The sequence below is a fragment of the Gossypium hirsutum genome, chromosome D09 (assembly GCF_007990345.1).
Source record: "Gossypium hirsutum isolate 1008001.06 chromosome D09, Gossypium_hirsutum_v2.1, whole genome shotgun sequence".
NCBI lineage: Eukaryota > Viridiplantae > Streptophyta > Magnoliopsida > Malvales > Malvaceae > Gossypium > Gossypium hirsutum.
The window spans coordinates 37,229,705-37,252,831 of NC_053445.1; the positions used below are offsets into that span (position 1 = coordinate 37,229,705).

The 23,127-nt window shown below is 33.3% G+C and overlaps 4 protein-coding genes and 1 non-coding gene across 5 annotated transcripts; 4 read left to right on the forward strand and 1 right to left on the reverse strand.

Moving 5' to 3' along the window:
• Positions 1-1,395: 1,395 nt before the first annotated feature.
• On the reverse strand, positions 1,396-2,145 carry LOC107891636 (non-specific lipid-transfer protein-like). Its single transcript, XM_016816479.2, has 2 exons — positions 1,731-2,145; positions 1,396-1,611 (listed from the first exon to the last, which is right to left on the reverse strand). The coding sequence occupies exons 1-2, from the start codon at positions 2,081-2,083 to the stop codon at positions 1,602-1,604; spliced, it is 363 nt and encodes a 120-aa protein (XP_016671968.2). The 5' UTR covers positions 2,084-2,145; the 3' UTR covers positions 1,396-1,601.
• A 12,585-nt stretch (positions 2,146-14,730) lies between these two features.
• LOC107891637 (BTB/POZ domain-containing protein At3g44820-like) lies at positions 14,731-16,187 on the forward strand. Its single transcript, XM_041100519.1, has 3 exons — positions 14,731-15,273; positions 15,612-15,681; positions 15,990-16,187. Exons 1-3 carry the CDS (start codon positions 15,227-15,229, stop codon positions 16,155-16,157), a joined length of 285 nt encoding a protein of 94 aa, XP_040956453.1. The 5' UTR covers positions 14,731-15,226; the 3' UTR covers positions 16,158-16,187.
• A 9-nt stretch (positions 16,188-16,196) lies between these two features.
• On the forward strand, positions 16,197-18,399 carry LOC121203248 (BTB/POZ domain-containing protein At3g44820). The gene is made up of 2 exons (XM_041100518.1): positions 16,197-17,198; positions 17,279-18,399. The coding sequence occupies exons 1-2, from the start codon at positions 16,197-16,199 to the stop codon at positions 17,897-17,899; spliced, it is 1,623 nt and encodes a 540-aa protein (XP_040956452.1). The 3' UTR covers positions 17,900-18,399.
• A 213-nt stretch (positions 18,400-18,612) lies between these two features.
• TRNAS-GCU (transfer RNA serine (anticodon GCU)) lies at positions 18,613-18,694 on the forward strand. The gene has a single exon. It is a non-coding gene; the product is annotated as a tRNA-Ser (tRNA).
• On the forward strand, positions 18,621-22,320 carry LOC107891638 (protein RETICULATA-RELATED 1, chloroplastic). Its single transcript, XM_016816480.2, has 7 exons — positions 18,621-19,496; positions 19,913-20,011; positions 20,270-20,490; positions 20,778-20,847; positions 21,142-21,221; positions 21,509-21,573; positions 21,754-22,320. Exons 1-7 carry the CDS (start codon positions 18,945-18,947, stop codon positions 21,945-21,947), a joined length of 1,281 nt encoding a protein of 426 aa, XP_016671969.1. The 5' UTR covers positions 18,621-18,944; the 3' UTR covers positions 21,948-22,320.
• Positions 22,321-23,127: the final 807 nt, after the last annotated feature.

Consider the following 23,127-nt stretch of genomic DNA (forward strand, 5'->3'; position numbering starts at 1 on the left):
AGTTTAGATAAGTTTGAAACATTTTATCCTCCTAAAGAGTTATTTTTTATGACATCGTTGGTGAGATTATTTCATATAAAAGATTGAGTGCAAAAGAGGTTGAAAGTGATAAAAACCAAATTGAAGCCACACCTAGTGCATAATAGCATACACAAAATTAAAATTGAGAAAAGAATGAAAAGAAACAAATATGTTGTATATGCAAAATAGAGAAGTGGTTATGTTTTAACTAACTATAACTTGAATTTGTCTATTGGTGTTTATTTATTTTAAGATTTTAGTAATCCACCAAGAGGAGCTTAATTACATTATTCCACCCATAATAGAAGATTTTACATGTGGGAGCAAGTTAAATTGAACATTTAAAGTTTTCCACACTGTTGGAAAATATGGACATCACATATATAATAATAGTAATTGCACGTTATTATTTACTATCATAAAATATTAGCCAAAATTAAAAGTGATCTAATTTGGTTAAGGTTTATTTGGGCTTTAGTTATTAAATAAAGTACGAGTCAAATATGTGTAGATACTCTAGTAACTAGTTTCTAATTGATGATGGGATGATTAGAAATTAGGGTTAATCTGCAAAGGTTATACATTAGGGTTATGGTCTTCATACTACACATAACGTAACTTTTTTAATATCTCATCTTTAGAAAGTAGAGAGCCACCTTCTCTAAATTACTTGTGTGCTAATTTAGAAGATCAAAGCCATAAAATCCGAAGATTTCAAGAAATCAATGAATCCAAGTACGCTTCCGTATCTAACTTTGTTCTTGATAATTTTACATGACAGATCCTAATTTATTAAGCTTTATTTCAAATTTATTTTTGCAGTTCTAACAATAATAAATAAGCAAAGGTAGGCATGCCTTGAAATGCTAGAATGTGTATGCCACTAATTTTTGCTTTGTAGATAATGCATGACCAATTCTTATTTAGAGAGAGTAAGCTTAGCATGTTTAATTGTCCCAAGAGTGGTTATAGTGATGATTTAATGGACTTTGTTGGCGTTGGTAGAATTTGACTTGAAATTTTTACCCTATTATTTGAATGATTCTTCGTTAATTTCTTATTAAATTCTGGCATGATAATCTCATATTGATTTTGTGGTAGATTTATTTAGGTTTGAGAGGATTAAACTAAGTAATTTTGTTGTGTTGGACAGATTTTGAATGCATGCTATGAGTTTGACAATGCAACCAATCTTGCAAATTGAACTTTATGAAAATGGAACACTTGCATGATGTTCTTAAAAATATTGTTTGACATCCTCACGGTCTGCCGAATTTTTGCATGATTTCTATTTGGTAGTCATGGAAAAAAAAGGAATTTAAGTTTTATAGAATAATTAAAATTTTAAAAATAGAGGGACTAAATTTGTTAAAATGAAAGAAAAAGAAAATTGCAAATATTTTAGTTCTTCGTTATACGTTGTCATTCAATTAACTCAAAACTCATGCAATAGCTTGAGGTTTTATTATATTTCTAGGGACAACTACGACAAAGATAAAGAGCGCTGCCATCCATTTTTATTATGTAGCTATATATCATTATTTCCTTTCCCATTTGCTGACGAGCTTCCATGGCCTACTTCACTTGACACTGCAATGCGACAACAAAAACAAATGCATTCATCAGTTGAGCTTGGGTCATTAATTGTCCTTTGCCTTAATTCTGTGAAATTTAATTTTAAATTTGAGTGGTTAAAATGTAGGAAGAACCTTTTGCAGTTAGTGCTGGGGCTGATCTTGAAAGGGCTGTGCACCCCACACATGCCTGGGAGTTTGTTCGTAAGGTCATAGTTGATGCCAGAAATGCTGGCAGCTAAAGCTTTGACGCAGTTGCAAGCTGATTGGCGCTCTGGAGTTGATTGGGCAGCCTCGTTGAGAGATCTGATCCCATTGCAGCAAGATGCAGGCACGCCACCAGCACCGTTGTTTCTCACGTAAGGAATGCAGGGTGCCAAGGCTGATATGACTTGGCCACAACTTATGGCCCCTTCAGCCAGGGGTGCACCCACAACCAAGCACAAGACCACACCACATGCAAGCTTGAGGGCCACAGTGCTGGCCATATGATTCACTAATTAGAAGAAATCAAACAATTTTATATAACTTGTAAGGAAAATTGATTGTTGTGTGCTTAGGGGTTGAGGGGTTTTATAGCCAAAAGTTCAGTGAATTGGGATATGACAAGAATTAAGAAATTAATTGCATACCAATACAACACGTTAGGAATTGCTAAATGTGGCTCAATTCAATACAAAGCTTTTTTTCTTTCCTTCTCATGTTTCGGCTTTAAGGTTTAGTATCTTTAATGCTTGGAAATTAGGTTCCATCCACCACTATCAGTTTTATTTTGATCAAATTATAATTCTCAATTAGTTTGAATTTTAGTATATAATATTACCATAATTTCAATAGCTTTTACACATCGATCGAGTCTCAACTCAATTTGAAAATTATCATAAATCTATTTATTTTATAAACCGGATCATTCATGTCTTTTAACATTTTGATAAATCTAGAAATATATATACATATAATGATAATTATAGGATTTGGATTCAAAACATTATATCATTTTCTATTTTAACTTTACCATTTCAACCAAAACCACATTTAATTTTTTTTCCTTTTTATTTATAATGTAAAAAACTATCATGAAAGTTCATCATTCACTTAAATTAATTATTAATTATTAGTTTTAGTTTTAATTTATTTTTGAAATATAATTATTTTTAATGAATATTATTATTAAGAAATTGTTTCTCACCCATAAAGTATAAACCTTAATTACTTCTATATAATGGACTCAAATTTTCCTTTATTATTATTGATAACTTGATAAAATAAAATGTAAAATCTTTTATAAAAAGTGCGAATTTCATCTGTTTGCAATCGTTTTGTTTCAGTTTTATAATTTCATCCATCTGTCCAAATTATTAGATTTATACATAAATATAGGTATATTAATTTCAATGTCACATGCTACGTATAAGATATTATAAAATTATACATTAATACATAAATTCATTTGATAAAAATATAAATAGTTTTTTTACCATATTATATTAATATAAATCTAAAATTAAAATAGATTTTAATTTTTTTATTTAAATTTGCATGTAAATCATTTAAATATGAATATTACAATATTTTATAATGAAAATTACTTATTAATTAGTTTGATGTATTTTCAAAATTGTATTAAATCGTAATTAGTTTTCAATATAAATATATATATTTCCAATTAAGCATTATAAAGTTGAAGATATTTATAAACAATTTTAATTTTTTTTATTTAACTATTTTTTCCATCATGAATATTGCACGTGAATATAAACTTTTATTTTTTTGTTATTGAATAAAAAATTCATTTCATTCAATTAATTTAAGTAATTATTATTAAATATAATTAAAACATATAATATTCTAAAAATAATTAAATTTCAAATCATATTTCTAAAGTTACATAAAGTTAAAATTGAAAATTTAAATATATAAAGCAAAATGTTTAATTAACTATCATTGACAATGAAAATTTCTATTTTTATTCATCTTGCTTTCATTTCTTTTTTTTTAAAATCTCTTTAAAAATTTCTTAAATAAACTAACTTACTATAATTAAAGAGCTTTATTTAAAATATATCTTGAATAATAAAATATAAACTCTTTTAAATAAAAAAGAAAATCTAAACTAAACTAAGCACCTGGAGTCTTACTTCAACTCATATCATTATCCCCTATTAGAAAAATATTCGTCTTCAAATCTTGAATATTGTTTGATCGCAATATTATGCTATCATGTGTTATTTTTTTGGATGTGAATTTTAAAATTAACAAAACTAAATTAGAGTTTTAATGCTAAATGATGTGAAAATTTAATATCCGAGAAATCATCAAATCTTTAAGTTTAACAAATCGATAAGGAAACATGTTTTCTATATTAAAAAAGGTGATAGTTTCTCCTACACTACCTCTAATCAACTTATGGTTAGCAACAACAATAATCGATAATTTTATCAAATCACGAAAAGAATGAAAAATATGAGTAATTATGTTGTATAAGCAAAAGAATGAGTGAAAAGAAACCAAATATTTGTAGGCTAAAATCCTAAAAAATCCTAAAAGAAATAAAACACTTAAATAAATTAGTCTACCATAATTAAGGAGTTTTATTTACAATATATCTCTAGTAATTAAATATAAAATGTTTTAAATAATAAAAGAATTAAGCTAAACACCTAGAGTCCTACTTGAACTTGTATAACACTTTCGTCATTCGTGAGATCAAACATTACAAATTGATTCGTCTATTTAATTGACTTCTTAGATCAATTACGATCCGTTATTTTTTAGAAGATTTCGCAATTTACTCTTTTTAATTTTTTATTATTATTAGTTTTCTTGCAAGATGTAATGATGGGCAAATCTTGAAATTTTTTTAAGGGGGCTAGATTGAACTATAATTTTTTTAAGAGATGAAAATATAATTTTATCATGTTTTAATTTTATTATTTCATCATTTTTGGGGATTAAAGTGCAATCTTACCATATGTTAATTTATAATTTAATCATTTATATGGGGCTAAATTATTATTTTTTTCATTTTGAAAGGGGCCAAAGCCCTTGCCTGTCCCCTTTAAATTCACCGCTAGGTGGAATTAATCCATTGGAGTAGAACATTTGAGTGTAAACATGAGTGCTAATGGTAAAGAATTATTATGACTAATCGAAAGTTGAAAATTTAATCATGTCATTAAGTTGCAAAGAAGAGTTTCATGTTGGCACATTCTCATACTTGTGGTTAACAATGTCTTCCGTTCACATCAACGACTTCTTTACTTGTTTTGTTTGTTGTAGTCTCATCAACAAAAAGTATTCACGATATAGAAATCTTCTTTATTGTTCTGAATATTTTTAAAGTTAGCATTGGAGAAATGGCCATAGAACATAATACAAGGAAAAAGTAAGGAGTACATAGAAAGTTGACAACATTTAGTGAGGGAAAAGAAATCTACTTTGAACAAAGACAAATTCGTAATACGATAGACAAGTATGAGCAATTGATTAATGAAAGTAAGTGTAATCACATGACTATTTTAGAATCATGTTCTAATGATGATTTAGAAGATAGAGATGGGTCACTTTATGAAGAAAAATGTTAGTGAACAAAGCGTAAGAGAAAAAAAATTATATTGTCAGGGTTGTTCACTAAAGTGTAGTTTAGATGAGTTTGGAACACTTTATCCTCCTAAAAAGTTGTAGTTTGATGATTTGGGTGGTGAGATTATCTCGTGTAAAAAGATTGAGTGTAAAGAGGCTGAGATGGATAAAAGTTAAATTAAAGGCTTAAACTTGGTGAATAATAACACACACAAAACTAAAGGTGAGAAAAGAAGGAGTGAAAAGAATGAAAAGAAACAAATATGTTGTATATGCAAAAGAGAGAAGTGATTATGTTTTAACTAATTATAACTCGAATTTGTCTATTGGTGTTTCTTTATTTTAAGATTTTAGTGATCTATTGAGAGGAGCTCAATTACATTATTCCACTCATAATAGAAGATTTTACATGTTAGAGCAAGATAAGTTGAACCTTTACAGCACGTTTGGTTGGCATGAATAACCAAACTATTCCAAGCTGATTCGGTGATAAACAATGATTCAATAGTTTGGTTCATCGAATCCTTTATTCAAAGAAATCATCATTCATCTTCTATTCCACCTTCTCCCGTAATGGTCATTCCTCACCAGACCTAAAGAATAGGACATTACAACCTCCACCAAATAAAGAAAAAAACATAACCTTCCATTATTACCCTTTACCACTCTTCCTCACCAAACACCACAAGCCACCACACCCCCAGCCCTGTCTTCTCATTCCCATTCGGTTATTCTCATCTTACGACGATCATCGGCTGAGATCTTGACATTGTAAAAACTTCCCCAAAGTTAAGATGAGTAAGGTTATTATTCCCCTCAATCTCACTTCCATTGTGAGAATTTCATCTCTTTACTTCTCTGCTTGTGTTTCTTAGTAAGGAGCTGTGAAAAAATGATTTTTCGAAAAAAATTTGGTTGATTGGCTGATCCGATTGTTTTAGGGCAATTTAGGGTTAGAAATTTAAGCTTGTTTTTCTCGAATTGCATTTTTGTTTTTATTGCTTCTATACTTGTTTTTCGATTGTTTCTCTACTTGTTTTTTTTATTGGTTTTTATGGTCATTTCTATTTATTGCAAGGGATTTTAGGTTGTTTGTCTCAATAGTAAGGGATTTCAATTTCAGGTTGGGATTTGTTGGGTTTTAGCTCAGATTGATTCCCGTGTAAGAAATTGTGCATTTGTTTCACAGTTTGACTACTTATTTCTCTTCTCCTAAAGATTCTTCTCATTTGAATTTTTGCCATTATTGTTTTTAAACAACTTTTCATTTGGAATTACAGGTCAATCATAGGCTGGTTGACTGAACCAGTTTCCAGATTGGGTTTTTGTTTTGTATTGTAAGCAATTGATCCTTTTGGCATGTACATTGTTGGATACATCTGTAAGGGGAAGTTAGGGAGCGAGAATATGTAATGATGATGGATCGCACACATGCATGTATAGAAACATAAGGAGTTAGGTCTAACGACTTATTTTTCAGTGGTGACGAAAATAGTGGTTTCGAGACCACAATTTCAATGAGTGAGTCCATAAATATTATTTATTTAATATTTACGAGTTTATTAGAGTGTTGTATTAAAGTGTGGTCTAGTAATTTTGATGTTTGATGGGTCAATTAAGGTACAATGACTAAATAGTAAAATCATAAAAGTTATTTGCTATTAAGTTTTATTAGTTAAATAGCTTAAATAGTAAAAATAGGAGGACTTATATGGTATTTAAACCATAATATTATAGTATGGAGGATTAAGGCTTGACTTTTACTTATTTTATATGTTGGAGTTGTATTAAAATAACATGTATATGTTTATTAAACATTAAAAGATGGATATCATCTTCCTTAATTGGTCTTCCACCGAATAAAAAAAGCATAAAACCACCATTTTAAAGCTATAAATTCGGTATCACTTGTGTCCTTACATGTAAGTCCATTCTAAGCTCATTGTTAGTTTTTTTATGTTTTTGAGATCGTTGCAACTAGGTCCAGCTAACCTGTATCTCTGTTTTCAAAACTGTTAAAGATTTTAAAAGTTGTCATTGATGAAATTGGAAGCTTATGATGCTTAATAGCTTGATTGTAAGCTTAGATATGTTTAAAGATTTATTTGTAAAGTAAATTTTGTTAGTTTGAATATAAAGACTAGTTTGTAAATATGTCAAAATTTAAAGGTGAAATTCTAAAATTGTATCCTATAAAGGGTTATAAAAGGATGGAATTGATAATGGATGGAAAAATTGAGTTTAAATGTGAAAGTTGTAATAGTTTCGGTTTTAGGGACTAAATTGCATAAAATACAAAACTTTAGGGAAATTATGTAAAATAAGTAAAAGATGTTACATACATGAAATGAGATGAACTGAATTGTTTGGAATTGATAATGTGAAATGAATTATTATATAGATTAAGAATCGAACCAACCGGTAAATAACTGAGGAAAAGGAAATATTGCGGATTAATCTTTAATCTTTCTTCTACTGTTGTTTTCACTTGGTAAGTTCATACGGTATAATTATGTGGTTTTATATTTTTTTTTTGCGATTGAATTGCAAATTGATTAAGTTTAAATGTATAGTTGAAATGGTTACATAATAGTATAAAAAGGTGAGAAATGGATTGAATTGTAAAGTATTGTCCTGATATGTTAATAGAGCCCTAATGAATGTAAGATAGGATATAATTGACATGCCAACAGGGTTGATTACGCGCTAGTACAGGATATGTGTAAAAGATGATGTGGAGTAAAAAATTTAGCGGAGATATCACAATTTATGTTGGAATCCTGCATTTGTTGCGGATTACCAAGCTTTGTCTCTACGGAGACCTTGGTGTGGTGTAGTTATTGCTCTATTGAGCTATTTAGTGTGGTGGAGGGATGATATATTACATGATACGATATTATGCCTACAGGCTTTGCACTACGATGCCTTGGTGTGGTGCAGTTAATTCTTTGTTGAGCTATTTGGTGTGGTGTAGTTACCCGCGTATCTGTATCTTATTATTTTAGTTCATCAGGCTCATTGTTTAAAATGTTATCTGATTGTGAATATGCATTGATATGATCAATTTGTTAATATGATTCATGTTAGATATCTCCTACTGAGTGATACGAAAATGTATCGTATTGAATGAATGAGAGATTTACGATTGATACATGAAATGCTCACCTTGTTGTAAATGTCTTGATAGAAAATTGTATTAAATTAGTTATATCTGTTTACTTAATTGTGAATTGAGGTAAGAGTATTGTTTAAATACCTATGAATTGACTAAGCATATTAATGCTAACCCCGTTTTATTTTTTGTTTCATGTAGTTGTATCTTCTCGGAACTTGGCTACCGGATCACTTCCAAGGCTCACACTATCCAGTGTCGTTTTCGGTAGACTTTTGTTTCATTTTGGCTCGGTTATAAGTGGCATATAATAGGGGTAAATTTTTTTACGTGTTTAAGATTTAAACTTTTGAACTTGCTCATTTTGATACGTTATAAGTGTAATGTGGAAGAATGGTGATGTTGTTTTGGTTAGTTGAATATTGTTTATGCATATATGCCTTAGTTGTTGAACATACTTTTATTGATGTGTTATAATATATCTTGAAATGGATTGGCATGATGAATGTATAGATAAATGATGTTGTGGTGTGAATAAGTTGAATGATTTGAAATTCTTGGTTTGTGATGGTGTCATTGAGGCATATTGGTTAGTTATTTAGGATATGTTTGTATGGCATGTTTTGAATTGGTACAGGACTTATATATATATGAAACATTTGTTTAAGTGAACAAATTATAGTTAGTATAGAAATGGAAGTACTTTGAGCATGTTTGAACTATGGTTCTTGTAGGGTTTAAAGTGGTATTGATGCAGGACTAATGTATTTTGGGTTACTTAAGACGTTGTACTTTAAATTGAGAATAAATTGTGATTTTAAACTTATAACTTTTTGACTAGCTGGGAAAAAGCATCGATATTAGGGATCAAGGTATCGATAATTTTCTCCCAAAATTGATACCTACAAAAAGGTATCGATAAAATGATTTTGATTCAAAACTTCCAAATTTGGCATCGATACTCACAATAAGTATCGATAATTCTTTCTAAAATATTGATACCTAAAATTGGTAGATTGTCAAAATGGTATCGATAATGTTTTTTTGTATTGATACTTGTTGCAAAAATATCGATACTTATTTCCTCAATTTTGATACCTATTTTAAAGTTTTGAATTTTTTTAGATTGGTCCATATTCATGCTTGTATCTAAATGATTGTAGTTAAAAGTTCAATTTAGTCTCATATTTATAAGTAATTATTAATTTGTATATAAAGGCAATGATTTGAGATTGGAATTTGTTTGTGAATGTTCCGGTATGTGTAGTAACATCCCGTAGCTCAGATCTAACAACCAAGTTGGGTGAGAGGTGTTACATTTATTGATATCAGAGCTACGATTTAGTCAATTCTAGGACTAAACGTAGTGTGTTTGGAGTCTAAAAATTACATGCCACAAATAACTTGTGATATTGTGATGCTTTTGATCAGATCTAACCCTGTTTTCTTATAGATATAAAGATATGGGCCGAATCTAACTGTGTTGTTACCGATGGAGTCGAAAGTAATGTCTCAGCTCTTGAACAAGGAGCAAGTCATAGTTTGTCAGTTCTGCAGATGTCTGAGAATGAGGCAAAAAATGTCTTTTTTGGAGTAATAGGTCAATGGTTCAATGAATTCTTGCAAGCCAACCCTATGGCTCCACAACCTTCGCCCCCTACTATGCCTACCCTCTAGTCCTCAAAGCTTGAACCATATACTTGTGCATCGACCTTCAATCGACAAAATTCAAAAATGTGGGGTCAAAGTGTTCAGAGGCAAGTCAAATGATGATCCTGCTAGAGCTGAATTCTAGTTTAAAAATACTTCGAGGGTATTTGATGAAATGGCATGTTCACCTGACGACTATTTCAAATGTGTTGTATCACTGTTGAAAGATGAGGCGTGCCAATGGTGACATCCATTGTTAGCTATCGTACCAAAAGATAGAGTTAATTAGGAATGTTTTTGAGTTGAATTTCGAAAGAAATATGTTAGTAAATGGTACCTGGACAAGAAAAAGAAAGAGTTTCTTGAGCTGAAACAATGAAACAAGCCTGTAACAGAATATGAACGAGAGTCTATACAGCTTAGTAAGTATGCTCGCGAGATTGAACCAACCGAAGAAGAATTGTGTGTTCGTTTTGAAGACGAATTGAATGATAAAATTAAAATGTTGGTTGGAGCAATAGAAATATGGGGATTCGTGGTTCTGTCTGCTCAGGGGCAAAAAAAAATGGAAGAGATCTATAATGTAATAGCCTGATTTTAGGCTTAGTCGGAACAGTGGTTTCGGGACCACAAATCCGACGAAAAAAAATGTAATGGCTTGAATTTTCAGAGGTGTCGGAACGGTGATTCGAGATCACTAAATTCGACAAATGGGTAGAAAATATTATTAATTTAGTAAGTATAAGTTAAATATGAAGTTAGGAAAATTTTTGAAATAGTGAATAGTGCACTAGAAATAAATATTAAAATAATTAGAATCGAAATGAGGTATCAAGACCTCGGGGATTTTAAACTGAGCCATAAATATTTTTATAAATATTTATGGAGTGTTAAAAAGTTAGTATTAAAGTTTCGTTAAGAAATTTTAAAGTTCCGATAATTAATTGAACAAAAAGGACTAAATTGTAACAAATGAAAAATTTTGGGAAATGATTAAATAGCTTAAATGATAAAAGGAAGAGGGCTTAAAAGGCAAATAGACCCAAGGTCTATTTGGGCTGGACGGCAGAGGCATGAAATCAGCAAGAAAGTAAGGAGAATTAAGGGCAAAATTGGAAAATTGCAAAATTTGCTTAATAAAGTTAGGACCCAAGTGGAATTATCTAGATTTCTCTTCATTTTTCTGAATTCTCATCAGCTAAAACACCATGGAAGGGCTTCTTCAAGCTGGTTCTTCATATTTTTATTACAAGTAAGTTCAATTCTTGACTATTTCTTGAAATTTTTGTATTTTTATGACTTTTACAACTAGGCCCACTTGTTAAATCCATTAGTTTTTGATTTTATGAAAGAAGTTGAAAGTTGATATGAATATGTGCTGGAAGTATATGATGATTTAGCATGAAATTAGAGCTTTAAATTGTTCATATGCTGATTTTATTGAAAGAATTGAATAGAAAGTGAATGTTTGGGACCTAATAGTAAAAGAGTTTGAAGATAGAGTTATATGTGGAAATTCTGAATTTCAATAGTTGTGTAACAACTTATAATGTCTAGTAAAGTACTAATTGAGAAAATTAGATTAATTGAGGGGTTAATTGAGAAAGGACCGAATTGTATAAACTGTGAAATTTGGGGCAAAATGGAAATCAACATTTTGCACTAAAGCAGTTTTGGACAGCAGCAGTAGTGTAACTTTGAAAAATCACCCAAAATTGTAGAGATTAAATTAGAGGATGAATAAAATATGAAACTAAAGCTTATTGAGTCTAGTTTCTTATAAAAGAAATGATGTGAGCAATGGAATTGTAAATCATGAGATATAATAGATTTTGTGAGACAAGGTCAGAATGAATTCGGGTTCCCCTGTTCTGACTTTGGAAAATCATTAAAAATTGTACAAAAATGATTATGAGTTATAGTTTATATGGTTAGAATCCTTAATGAGTCTATTTTTAGAAGAAACAAGCTAAAACATCATCCGAATTCTGTACAATGAGATAATTAATTTTTAGTGAAGAGTGGTCGGAACTGTCAGACAGCGAAACAGGGGAAAATTTAAAGAATAAACTGTACTATTTGGCTGAACCAAAAATTATGAAATTTTATGGTATGAAGATATGTGAGTCTAGTTTCAGGGAAAATTAACGGATCTTAATTTGGAGCTCTGTAGCTCCGGATAAAAATAATTTAGTGACTCTGACTCGGATAAACAGCTTTGAATATACATGTTAGTGAATATTGAAATTATGATTAATGTTGTTTAAGTGTGTTATACACATTAAGGATGTGGAATGGAGAGGAGGAGGAGAAAAATTGGGAAATATATGAATGATTCGTGTATAAATGGTCATATGTTTGATTATAACTCATAAACGATGAAATATGAATGATGCTTATTTTTGTGCATTATTGGTCATGGTTTAAGCTCATGTGTGAAAATAAAGTTTCATAGTATGTGTGTATGGTATATTCAGTATATGATTTGGCATGAAATAATACCATGAATGGTTTATGAATTAACACATGTTGGTAAGCCTGATATATGAATAAATGATCAAATTGAGCGGAACGCCGGATTTGAGTACTTCTGATCAAATGACAAAGTGATAAGTGGTAGCTTTAGCTACACTTATCTGATCAAGTGACAAGTGGAAAGTGATAAGTAATAGCTTCGGCTATACTTATCTGATCAAGTGACAAAGTGATAAGTGATAGCTTCGGCTACACTTATCTGATCAAGTGACAAGTGAAAAGTGATAAGTGATAGCTTCGGCTATACTTATCTGATCAAGAGACAAAGTGATAAGTGATAGCTTTAGCTACACTTATCTGATCAAGAAACAAAGTGATAAGTGGCTACACTTATCTGATCAAGAAACAAAGTGATAGGGACAAGTGATAAGTGATCATACGTAAGACCATAGTTATACTATGGCAAAGTGAAAGTGAAGTACTCAATTTTCCGTGACCGTTCCCTAATTTGATTAAGGATGGTAAGTGACAAATGGGCCCAAAAGAATTAAAGTAAATGGATAAGTGGTAGTGTATTTATATCAGGACGATGTTGTTATTCAAACTAAGGTGATATTTTCATTGCTAAATTGAGAATTTCATAAATGTGTTATTGAATGGTATAATCAATAAACATTGAGTTAAATGGTAAATACGTATTAGTTTTGAAATTGATGTCATTGAATTGTACGTGAATTAAATGGAAATTGCTAGTGATATGATTTAAATTATGAGCATGAGAAATTGCGAATTGAATGAAATGGAAATGAAGCATTAAATTGCATGAGTATGTATCGGGTCTCGCAGGCCCTAATTATTATGATTATAATATTTTGAGGATATATTGTGAAAAGTTATAGAACATGTTAATTATTTTGAAAGTTTTAATTTTGATGAAATTTTATAACTCGGTTAAATACGTTTACAAGTGTATGTGTTTTGGTAATGCCTCGTACCCTATTCCGGTGTTGGATACGGGTAAGGGGTGTTACATATAACACTAAGAAAAAAGTTAAAATGAAATTTCGTGACTCTGGTAAACGAAATTAAATTCTCACGGAGTAAATGTCATACCTTAGAAAGAGCTCTCCAGAGAAATGAGCATCTACTTCGTGTAATACTTTCTGGTATCCTTTCTTTGATACCATATTTACACGGAAGAACACGTACCTATAAAGCACCATCCTTTGAGGTTAAATCATACCACAATTTCATAAGAAAAGAGATATTTTGATCCCCCAAATGAAGAAACTCAAGGCCTCCACAAGCATGAGGTTGACAAACAGAGTCCTAGTTAATTAAAGCTATCTTTTTTGAACCATTCAAGGAACCCCGAACGAACTGCCTAACCAAACGTTCAATCTCCGCACAAATTCCTTTATGGATCAACATGGATTGCATAAAATAGTTTCGGATAGACAAAAGCATAGACTATTCCAAAGTAACTCAACCTACAATGGATTGTCGTCTGGCATTCCAATTGAATAATTTGTTACGTACCTTTTCTACCACAAACCTTAATGCACTCTTAGTAACCCTTTCATGAGATAAAGGCACTCCTAGATATGTACCAGATTTTGCACCCTTTGAAAACCAAGGAAGCCACTTATTCTATCTTCCATGGCCTCATCCACCCTACAAGAAAAGTAAATATTTATCTTCCGAGCGTTAACCCAATGCCCCGAGAGGTCACAGAAATTATCAAGCGTCTCCTTAAGAATCTGAGCTTGTTGTATATCCGCTTTAGCAAAAATAACCAGATCATCTGCAAAAAGAAAAATCAAATGAGATAAGTTTGGACCAGACCTAAAAAAGCGTAAAAGGCACCACCTACCACTAGAGATAGTTGAATGGATATCGTGGCCTAACCACCCATGCATAAAGCAATTAGATACGACGACAAAGGACATTCTTGTCGAATCCCTCTAGCTAGTTTAAATTTCTGGGTAGAGAACCCATTTCACCACACCTGCATAGTAAAACCCTTGATGGCAAACATAATAACCCTCTTAAGAAAGTTTGGAATACCCGCAACCTATAAAAAAGCAGCAATAAAATCCCACAAAATACTATCATATGCCTTTTTTAAATCTATTTTAACCGTGATCCACCTCTTTTTATTTTCATCGAGGGAATAACGTCTGATATGCATAACTTTATTGAAAACATAATTTAATCAAATAAATTTAATTGTGAATAAATATTATAATTTTAAAATTAAAATTGCATAACTAAATCCACGTCTTATAATCTTAAAGAAAGAGAGAGAGGTGATAATGTTTCAAATCATTTACCTTTTGCCTTCTCAGTTCAGTTGTTTGCTTTATCGTGATCTGTGCATGCCTTGTTCAATTAAACATATTTATTCTCTTTTTTCAACCAAAGGAAAACACTGGTATTTTTTTAGTTTATGGTGTATCTTCTTTTACAAGGTTGCCTTTTTCTTTTTTCTTTTCCTTTTTTTCCAAAGGGTTTAGTTTCAGTAGTAAACAGCAAAATTTAGGATCCATGAAATGGAGTTCCAGCTTATGATGCAAGAAAAGGCATTTAGCTGTAAAGTTCCACGGTTGCCCACACGCCCCCCGTGTCTGTGTGGTTCTCTCTTTTTTTATCTGTTCATAAGATTTTAAATTTTAATCTCTGATTAGAATAAATACTATTATGCTTTTCATTTTAAAATTTTGATTTTGGTGGATTTTTCGTGTTGTGGGGGGCAAAGCATTTATTAAAGACCCCAATTCAAGAGTTGGGGTCTTTCCTTTCTCTCTCAGTCATGGCACCTGCCAAGCTTTCTGGGTTTTGTAAACAAGGAAATGACTGGTAAGCTCCAACACTTGTTCTATCTCTCCAATCTATATTTGTAATTGAACTTCTTTTACAATTCTTTGCTCTTTTTTCTTCTCTGGGTTGTCTAATTTTCGTTCAAATTTGAGACTGAATTTGAAATACTACTGCTTTTCTTTTTCATCTAATTTCATGAATGCTTTAAAAAAGCTAAACCTCTGTGCGGTTTGATCAAGTTTTGCTTCTTCTTTTCTAGTTTTGGGTTTATAGAAGAAAGACAAAAGGGTCTATTTTGGCAGCTATAAGCAAAATTATTCACTTATAATGGAGTTAATGTAGTATGTTTTGTGATTTGGTTTTTATGGGTATTACAGGCTTTACAACGCAAGGCTGCCAAGTGATATAACCATTATTGTGGATGGTGTAAAATTTCATCTTCATAAGGTAAGTCAAAATTTTCGTTTTCATTGATCACTTGGATAGTTGCATTAGCCTTCATGCATGCTTGCTCTTCTGAGGTTTTACTCTTACACCTGAAACAATTCGACCTAAGAATTGAATAGCTATGACCACCTTGTTATGTTAAGCTTTATGATCATATTTTCTGTAACAGCTTGGTCTTTTCCTATTGTTTTGGTAAATGTAATTGTCATAAACTTGTGTTTTCCCCTTTGTACTGTACCTTAAGGTAAGACCAACATGGTGATGTTATGCAATAAAATGTCATGCTTTATGATCATATTTTACTGCAGTTTCCTCTCATGTCGAAATGTGGAAAGATTGCTTGCATGTTGGAAGAAATACAAAGTATCCATGATAGGACTTTTACCACAAAGCTTGAAGAATTCCCTGGTGGCTCCGACACTTTCTTGTTTGCAGCAAAATTCTGCTATGGAATTCAGGTGGAATTTACAGCTTGAAATATAATAACAGTGTACTGTGCAGCGGACTACCTTGAGATGACAGATGAGTATGGGGAAGATAATTTACTTTTGAAGGCGGAAAGTTTCTTCCACAAAAATGTACTTCACAACTGGAAGGATTGTGTATTGGCTTTGCAAAGTTGCGAATCATGCATGCCAAGGGCAGAAAAGCTCCACATATTACAGAAATGTCTGAATGCTGTATCTACGATGGTTTGTACGGATCCGAGTTTGTTTGGTTGGCCCATGATGATGTATGGTAGCCTCCAGAGCCCCGGTGGAAGCATTCTATGGAATGGAATAAACACTGGGGCAAAAATACGAAGTGCAGAATCTGACTGGTGGTTCGAAGACATCTCTTATTTCAGTGTAGGTGTGTTTGAAAGACTTATCAAAACAATGAAAGCAAGGGGTATTAGATCTGAATATCTAGCTGGTGCTGTAATGTACTATGCCAGAAAGTATCTACCAGGTCTGGGCCGATGGCAGAGTAGACCGAGTAGCAAAGCCAGGACAGTCGCGAGTTTTAGCTCGACTCCTGCTGCTGTTGATCAAAGGGATTTACTGGAAAACATCGAAAAGCTTCTCCCAGAAAAGAAGGGCAAGTCATTCTGCCGTTTTTTACTTGGACTTCTTCGTGTTGCATCAATATTAGGTGTCAATCAGACATGCCTGGATTCTTTGGCGAGGAGAATAGGAATGCAACTCGAGCTGGCTAGCCTTGATGGTCTTTTGATTCCTTCTTTCTCGAATTCGGATACTCTATATGATACTGATTGCGTTGAACGGATCATCCATCATTTTATGTCATCCGAATCAGGGTTAACATTATTTTCCCCACCATCATTAGACCTCTTATCCTCACCATCATTTGAGCCCTTAAGAAAAGTTGCTAGATTAATTGATAATTATCTTGCCGAAGTTGCTTCTGATGTAAATTTGAAACCAGGAAAGATACGTTCTCTTGCAGAGGTCCTTCCAGACTCTTCTAGAACTTTGCACGATGGGCTGTACAGAGCACTTGACATCTATTTCAAGGTTCTTTTTTACTGAACCAACTTTGATTTAAATGGAGTCTTTCCTTTTCGAGATTTATAACTTCTACTACCATTGTGCAGGCACACCCTTGGCTTTCTGATAGAGAGAAGGAAGTCCTTTGCAACATCATCGACTATGGGAAACTCTCCATCGATGCCTGTGCCCATGCTTCCCAAAACAAAAGATTGCCACTCAGAGTTGTTCTCCAAGTCTTGTTCTTTGAGCAATTGCATTTAAGAACGGCTTTAGCTGGTTGTCTCAATGTCTTGGAAGCTGAAAGTGCTCCTACGGGTCAGGGGATTGCCCCAACGGAGATAGCTGGTAATGTGACTGCCACTGGTGAAACCGGCCAGCGGATTGTTCGAAGAGATGGATGGGTGACAATTGTACGTGAAAATCAAGTTTTAAAAGTGGATATGGAAAGGATGAGGTCTAGGGTTGGAGAACTTGAAGACGAGGTCAGTAAAATAAAGCGAGAAATGAAAAAAGTGAAAAAATCACGTAGCTCACTGAGTTCCCCCTGTATAGTTGCTGGGAAATTCGGATGCAAGCCTCTTTCAAAATCCTCAGATTCTCAAACGGATGTTGTTGGCAGCACAGGACCAACTCCAAGACCATCATTTGAGCATCCACGTTCTTCCCATCATTCCAGGCATCGAAAAAGTTTACCCTTGTTCCGAGATTTAACACATGGAAGCTAACATCATCTTTTCAACATACAAACAGCAGGTGGGTGCTCTTTCAAAAGTCACTCCCTAACAAAAGATTTCCTTGTGTTGTACATGAAATAGTAAAAAAAGGGGTTCATATTACCTATAGTTTTGGTGTTTACACTTTGAAATCTTCACCATTCATGATTTTTATTTTGGGATCATTAAGGTTTGATGTGGGGGGCCATAATTTTCATGAATGGTCAAGATTTCATGTGATCTGTAGGTGATATGAAGCTTTAATAGCATTGTTTGAGTTCATTAAATTGGATAGGTATATTCATTTAGGATGTTGAAAATTCACAGGCTTGAAAGTTAATAGGTGTTGCCCTACATTTTCTGTTTCGGTGCCATCATAGAAGTAAATATGATTCCATTGGTTTACATGTATAGCTCTGTAAATCTAAGTTATAGGTTTGCTTTTTTGCCCAGTGTTGTAACTTATTTAAATATTCAGTGTATACACACATTTACAAGGATGTTTGAGTAAATGTTTGTCAAAACCTTGAATCATTCTCTATCTGAATACGTTTACTTTTCAATTTCGATTTGAACTCTGAAAATCGAACTCAAACACTATTCTGTCCAAATTGATGATTTAGAATAACAGCAACTCAAATCTAAATTAACCTTCGGACAGAAAGTGTCTGAGTTTTATTGTAAATTACTTTTATATCATAAATATGGCACTTCTAATCAACACCGTCGCTTTGGCCGAGTGGTTAAGGCGTGTGCCTGCTAAGTACATGGGTTTCACCCGCGAGAGTTCGAATCTCTCAGGCGACGATTTAAATTTTAAAATTTTTTCCACTATCATATTTTTATTTTTTGCCACGCCGATACCTTCCTCTACCCGCGTAGTACTTGATCAGAACTCCAATCACTCCGGGGAAGCCCTGTCTCGCTTCGAAGTTCAAACCCAAACACAAATGTCAATTCCAAGGCCCGCTTTATTGTTCTTTACTTTCTTTTACTCCCCCCAATTTTAGCTTCGCTGCCGTCTTTCAACTCTATATCTCCGGTCTCCGTGTCGGAAATGTCAATATCATCAGCCCCAAGCTTCAACCTCTCAACTTTCTCCAATGGCGGAGCTAACTATACAACTACGAATAAGGTGATAGGGACTAGAGCTTTCGCTTGTCTTAAATATATTAATAGCATCGAATCTCGTTTGAAATTAACTTCACCAGTATCAGTTCATACGCACGTTTTAACTTTCACGAACCGCGACTTTTCGGTTCGCTGCGTTAGGCCGGATTCTACGGGGAACACAATTAGTGGTTCACTAGAAGGGGAAAAAGGTAATTTTGATGATGAATCTAGGGTTGCAGAGATTGGAAGTGGTGATCGACAGATAGATGACTTCGGCGGCGGCGGCGGAGATAATGGAGGCGGTGGTTCATTCGGCGGCGGCGATGGCGGTGAAGGTGACAGTGAAGATGAAAGAGAGTTTGGGCCAATATTGAAGTTTGAGGATGTGATGAAGGAAGTGGAAGCTAGAGGAGTGGAGCTGCCTCCAGACATGATGGAAGCTGCGAAAAGGAATGGAATCCGGAAATTGTTCCTTCTTCGTTACTTGGATTTGCAGGTCGGATTATAAAGCTTTTACTTTTACTCTTTTTTTTGTTGTTGATTTTGTTTGATTGATGAGAAAATGGAGGGAAAATAAACTGAAATAAAAGTGTGAATCTTCATTTTCAAGGAATTTGCTTACACAAGCAACTAATAGAGAAATTTGCTTCATTTGATATTGAGTAATAGTACAATTTCTTATCATGGTGTTTAATCAGGAATAACTGTATTCTAGGGTCAAAAAGTACTTTAAATTTTTGTTTAGGTCAATTGAATACTAATGCAAATTAAGGATAAAAAGTGGCTTAGATTGTGTTGGTTCTTGTTAGTTTCCTCTGTTTTACTTTTACATTTGCAGCAGTTAATTGTTTTTATCATTTTTTTATGAGTAGGCTATCTTATGCTCTCACTTTTCTTTTACCTTTTTGACAGGAATCAGTTTGGCCACTTGGCTTTTTAATAAAATACTGCTCTATGCTCCGGAACCGAATGCTCGCTGATCCTTCATTTCTTTTCAAAGTTGGAACTGAGGTTTGTTGAGTGTCATTTTTATATTTATTCGCAGGATTAGCTAAATGTTAATGTTTTCTGAAAGTTTTTCATAACCATGTTAAGGCAATATGAATGTACTACCAAGTGACTATTTACATTAACCATATACGTTGGTGCCTGTCTCCTCATTATGCTGTGACTAGCATGATAACCCTAACTATAGTTTAGGGGCATGTAGTTGTGGTTGGTGCTTCAGTTTTCCACTTTTGATTTTTTTCGTTTGATGACATGATGCAGATAGTAATTGATTCTGGCTGCGCAACATATGCGGAAATGAAGAAAAGGGGAAAGGATTTTTGGGCAGAGTTTGAGTTGTACTTTGCCGATCTTTTGGTCGGTATAGTGGTTGACATTGCTTTGGTTGGTATGTTAGCACCATATGCTCGTTTTGGTCAACCATCTGCATCCAGAGGATTATTTGGTAGCTTCCAGCGTGCTGCCTCTGTTCTTCCTAGCAGGTTATTATAACATAACAACAGCTTTTGTCTTATGAAATTCTGAGCTCCTAGTTTCATGGTTGAATTTTATGTATTCCTTTGAGTTTGTTCATTGGTAGATATTCTTGCTGTTTGATACTACAGTAGATTTCAAGCTTGAGATATTTGTTCTTTAGGTAAAACAAAAAGTTTCATTTTGCTCTTTTCTTGCTTTATGTGTTTTTCTTGCCTCCTATCTAGTTCCAACTTTATATGTTACTCAGATTTAAGTAATTTTTAAGACAATGTCAACTGTTCTACTATTGCAGTGTTTTTGAAGCTGAAAGACCAGGATGTAAATTCTCAGTGAAACAACGGATTGCAACATATTTTTATAAGGTACCCAGAGCTGAGTAATCAATGAATTATATGGAATGTTGAAGCAGGGAGGTGATATTGCTTCATGTTCTGATTAAATTATGATGACTCATTTACTTAGCCCTTAGAGAATTGTTGTAGAGTATCATTTTCTTGCATCGTCATAGCTCTTTGCATTTCCTCATACAGTTCCACTACCAGTGTCTTCTGCTGTTAATGTAACATTTTTTTCCTCTTCAAAAAAAAGGAAAAGAAAAGAAGGATCAAGGACATTTTCTGTTTTTTAGCTTATTTGTTGGCTTATTTTGGATCCAGGGTGTTTTGTATGGCTCAGTAGGGTTCGGCTGTGGTATTGTTGGCCAAGGCATTGCAAATCTGGTAATGACTGCCAAAAGGTACAGTTTTCTCGTTGATACTTGTACCTTTTCATGGTTCACCGGTTATACTCAAGACTGTCTTGGCGTTTGTTCCTGCCAAAATTTCAATGTTTTTTCCTCCAATAATTTGGGTTTACAATGGAGTATGTAGGCAATCTAATTGCCTTGTCCACTTCTTAGTCCCATCTCTCATCTTGGAATGATTTGAGTTGAGGTGCTTTATCTGAAAGCATTTATAGTATTGACTGTTTTTGTCATTTCCTTTTGAGGTATTTCTTACTTGTATAACTCTTCTAAATGATCAGGAGCATAAGGAAATCAGATGATGACATTCCTGTGCCACCTCTTCTAAAAAGTGCTGCTCTTTGGGGTATGTTTAAGCCTATTAAGATTCCGACTTTTAACTTCAGTCCCGTACTTCTTAATCATTCTTTACTCCTGACGACCATTTCATTCAGTGCTCGAAGTAGTTGGAGCCTTGAATGCTATTTAAATAACTGAAAATCGGTTTTCATCTCGATCCTGCTTAATGGTTTGCCATCTTTATCAGGTGTTTTCCTCGCGGTATCTTCCAACACCCGTTATCAAATTATTAATGGATTAGAGCGTCTGGTAGAAGCATCGCCAGTGGCGAAGCAGGTTCCACCAGTTGCAATGGCCTTCACAGTAGGTGTGCGGTTTGCCAATAATATATATGGTGGTATGCAATTTGTAGATTGGGCCAAATGGAGTGGAGTGCAATAGAGCAAAGCAATATCCTTCTTTCTGCCAGATTGGAAGACCCACCACCAGCCAGTGTGGCCATGACAATCACAAAAATGACACCCAGAGATAGGAACAAAATTAAAGAATTAGATACATAGGGTGGTTGAATGATTTTTCCGTTAAGAGAAGCTTTCTTTTCTTCATCTTCATCTTCATCTTCATCTTCATCAGGCTTTCGATCATGACAAGCCATTTGCATGGATTACTAAAATTCCGTGTTTTAGGTCAGTATTGCTGTTCATGTGGAGTTTTTCTTTTTTAGAAAATTCCCCTCTTAATACTTGGACTTATAAATTATTTTAACTGCCTTTTCCTTAATAGATTAAAATATAAACTAAATATGTTTCGGATATATCAGTTTTTTTTTCAAGTTAGAGGCATAAGGTAAATTACTTGCTCAATTTTGATGCATTTGACAAAACGGCACTCTGGTTTCAATTCAATCATTCAATTTTCGAAAAATAACAAAACAGTGCTTTTAATCATTTTCCGTCACAAACATAACGGAAAAGTGACATGGCATTTAACGGAGTCTTTGTTGTCATTAACCGGCTAGCTGGACAATTAGCACCAATTTAAACAACCTAATTTAGCACCAATTTAAGGTTTAGGCAATAAAAAAAGAGAAAAAGAAGAGGAGGAAAAGGAATTGAGTTGTTAACCTTGTGACCCGATTCAAATTCCTTCAAAGGATTGGGCTTACCTCACTTCAACCCCAGCTTTCGTCGCTAACCTTCCCTACCGCTCTTCTTCTGATCCATATCTTATCCTCCTTTTTTACAATACCCAGTCTGATTTCGACTTTGGGATCTTGGTAATCACTGACCCAACCCAGATTTTCACTTGTCGGCATTTGGTTGTCCCTTTGGAATAACCGCTTACTTTGTTCCGAAAATCATGAGTTCAATCAATTGTTTGGTTTGTCTAGATGTTCTCCTTGTTTTGCTTCTGATTTTGTTTTATGCAACTTGATAATGTCGGCAATGGAGTTTCTCCTCTTTTGTTTTTCTTATGTTAATTTTGTTTTGCTTCTGATTTTGTCTGGATGTTCCCCTTTTGTTTATATCATATCGTATCTCAAACTTGATAAGTTACTTTGGAAGATTTCCCCTCACCGATTTGGTTGTGAGTACTGATAGTTTGACCCCAAATTGTCTTC

Bases quoted from the DNA above. Each gene is read 5' to 3' on its own strand.
- LOC107891636 (XM_016816479.2), bottom strand. From the start codon at position 2,083: ATGGCCAGCACTGTGGCCCTCAAGCTTGCATGTGGTGTGGTCTTGTGC.
- LOC107891637 (XM_041100519.1), top strand. From the start codon at position 15,227: ATGGCACCTGCCAAGCTTTCTGGGTTTTGTAAACAAGGAAATGACTG. The intron at 15,274-15,611 runs GTAAGCTCCAAC...TGGGTATTACAG, and splicing joins TGTAAACAAGGAAATGACTG to GCTTTACAACGCAAGGCTGC. The intron at 15,682-15,989 runs GTAAGTCAAAAT...ATTTTACTGCAG, and splicing joins TAAAATTTCATCTTCATAAG to TTTCCTCTCATGTCGAAATG.
- LOC121203248 (XM_041100518.1), top strand. From the start codon at position 16,197: ATGACAGATGAGTATGGGGAAGATAATTTACTTTTGAAGGCGGAAAGT. The intron at 17,199-17,278 runs GTTCTTTTTTAC...ACCATTGTGCAG, and splicing joins CACTTGACATCTATTTCAAG to GCACACCCTTGGCTTTCTGA.
- LOC107891638 (XM_016816480.2), top strand. From the start codon at position 18,945: ATGTCAATATCATCAGCCCCAAGCTTCAACCTCTCAACTTTCTCCAAT. The intron at 19,497-19,912 runs GTCGGATTATAA...CCTTTTTGACAG, and splicing joins TTCGTTACTTGGATTTGCAG to GAATCAGTTTGGCCACTTGG. The intron at 20,491-20,777 runs GTTATTATAACA...CTACTATTGCAG, and splicing joins GCCTCTGTTCTTCCTAGCAG to TGTTTTTGAAGCTGAAAGAC.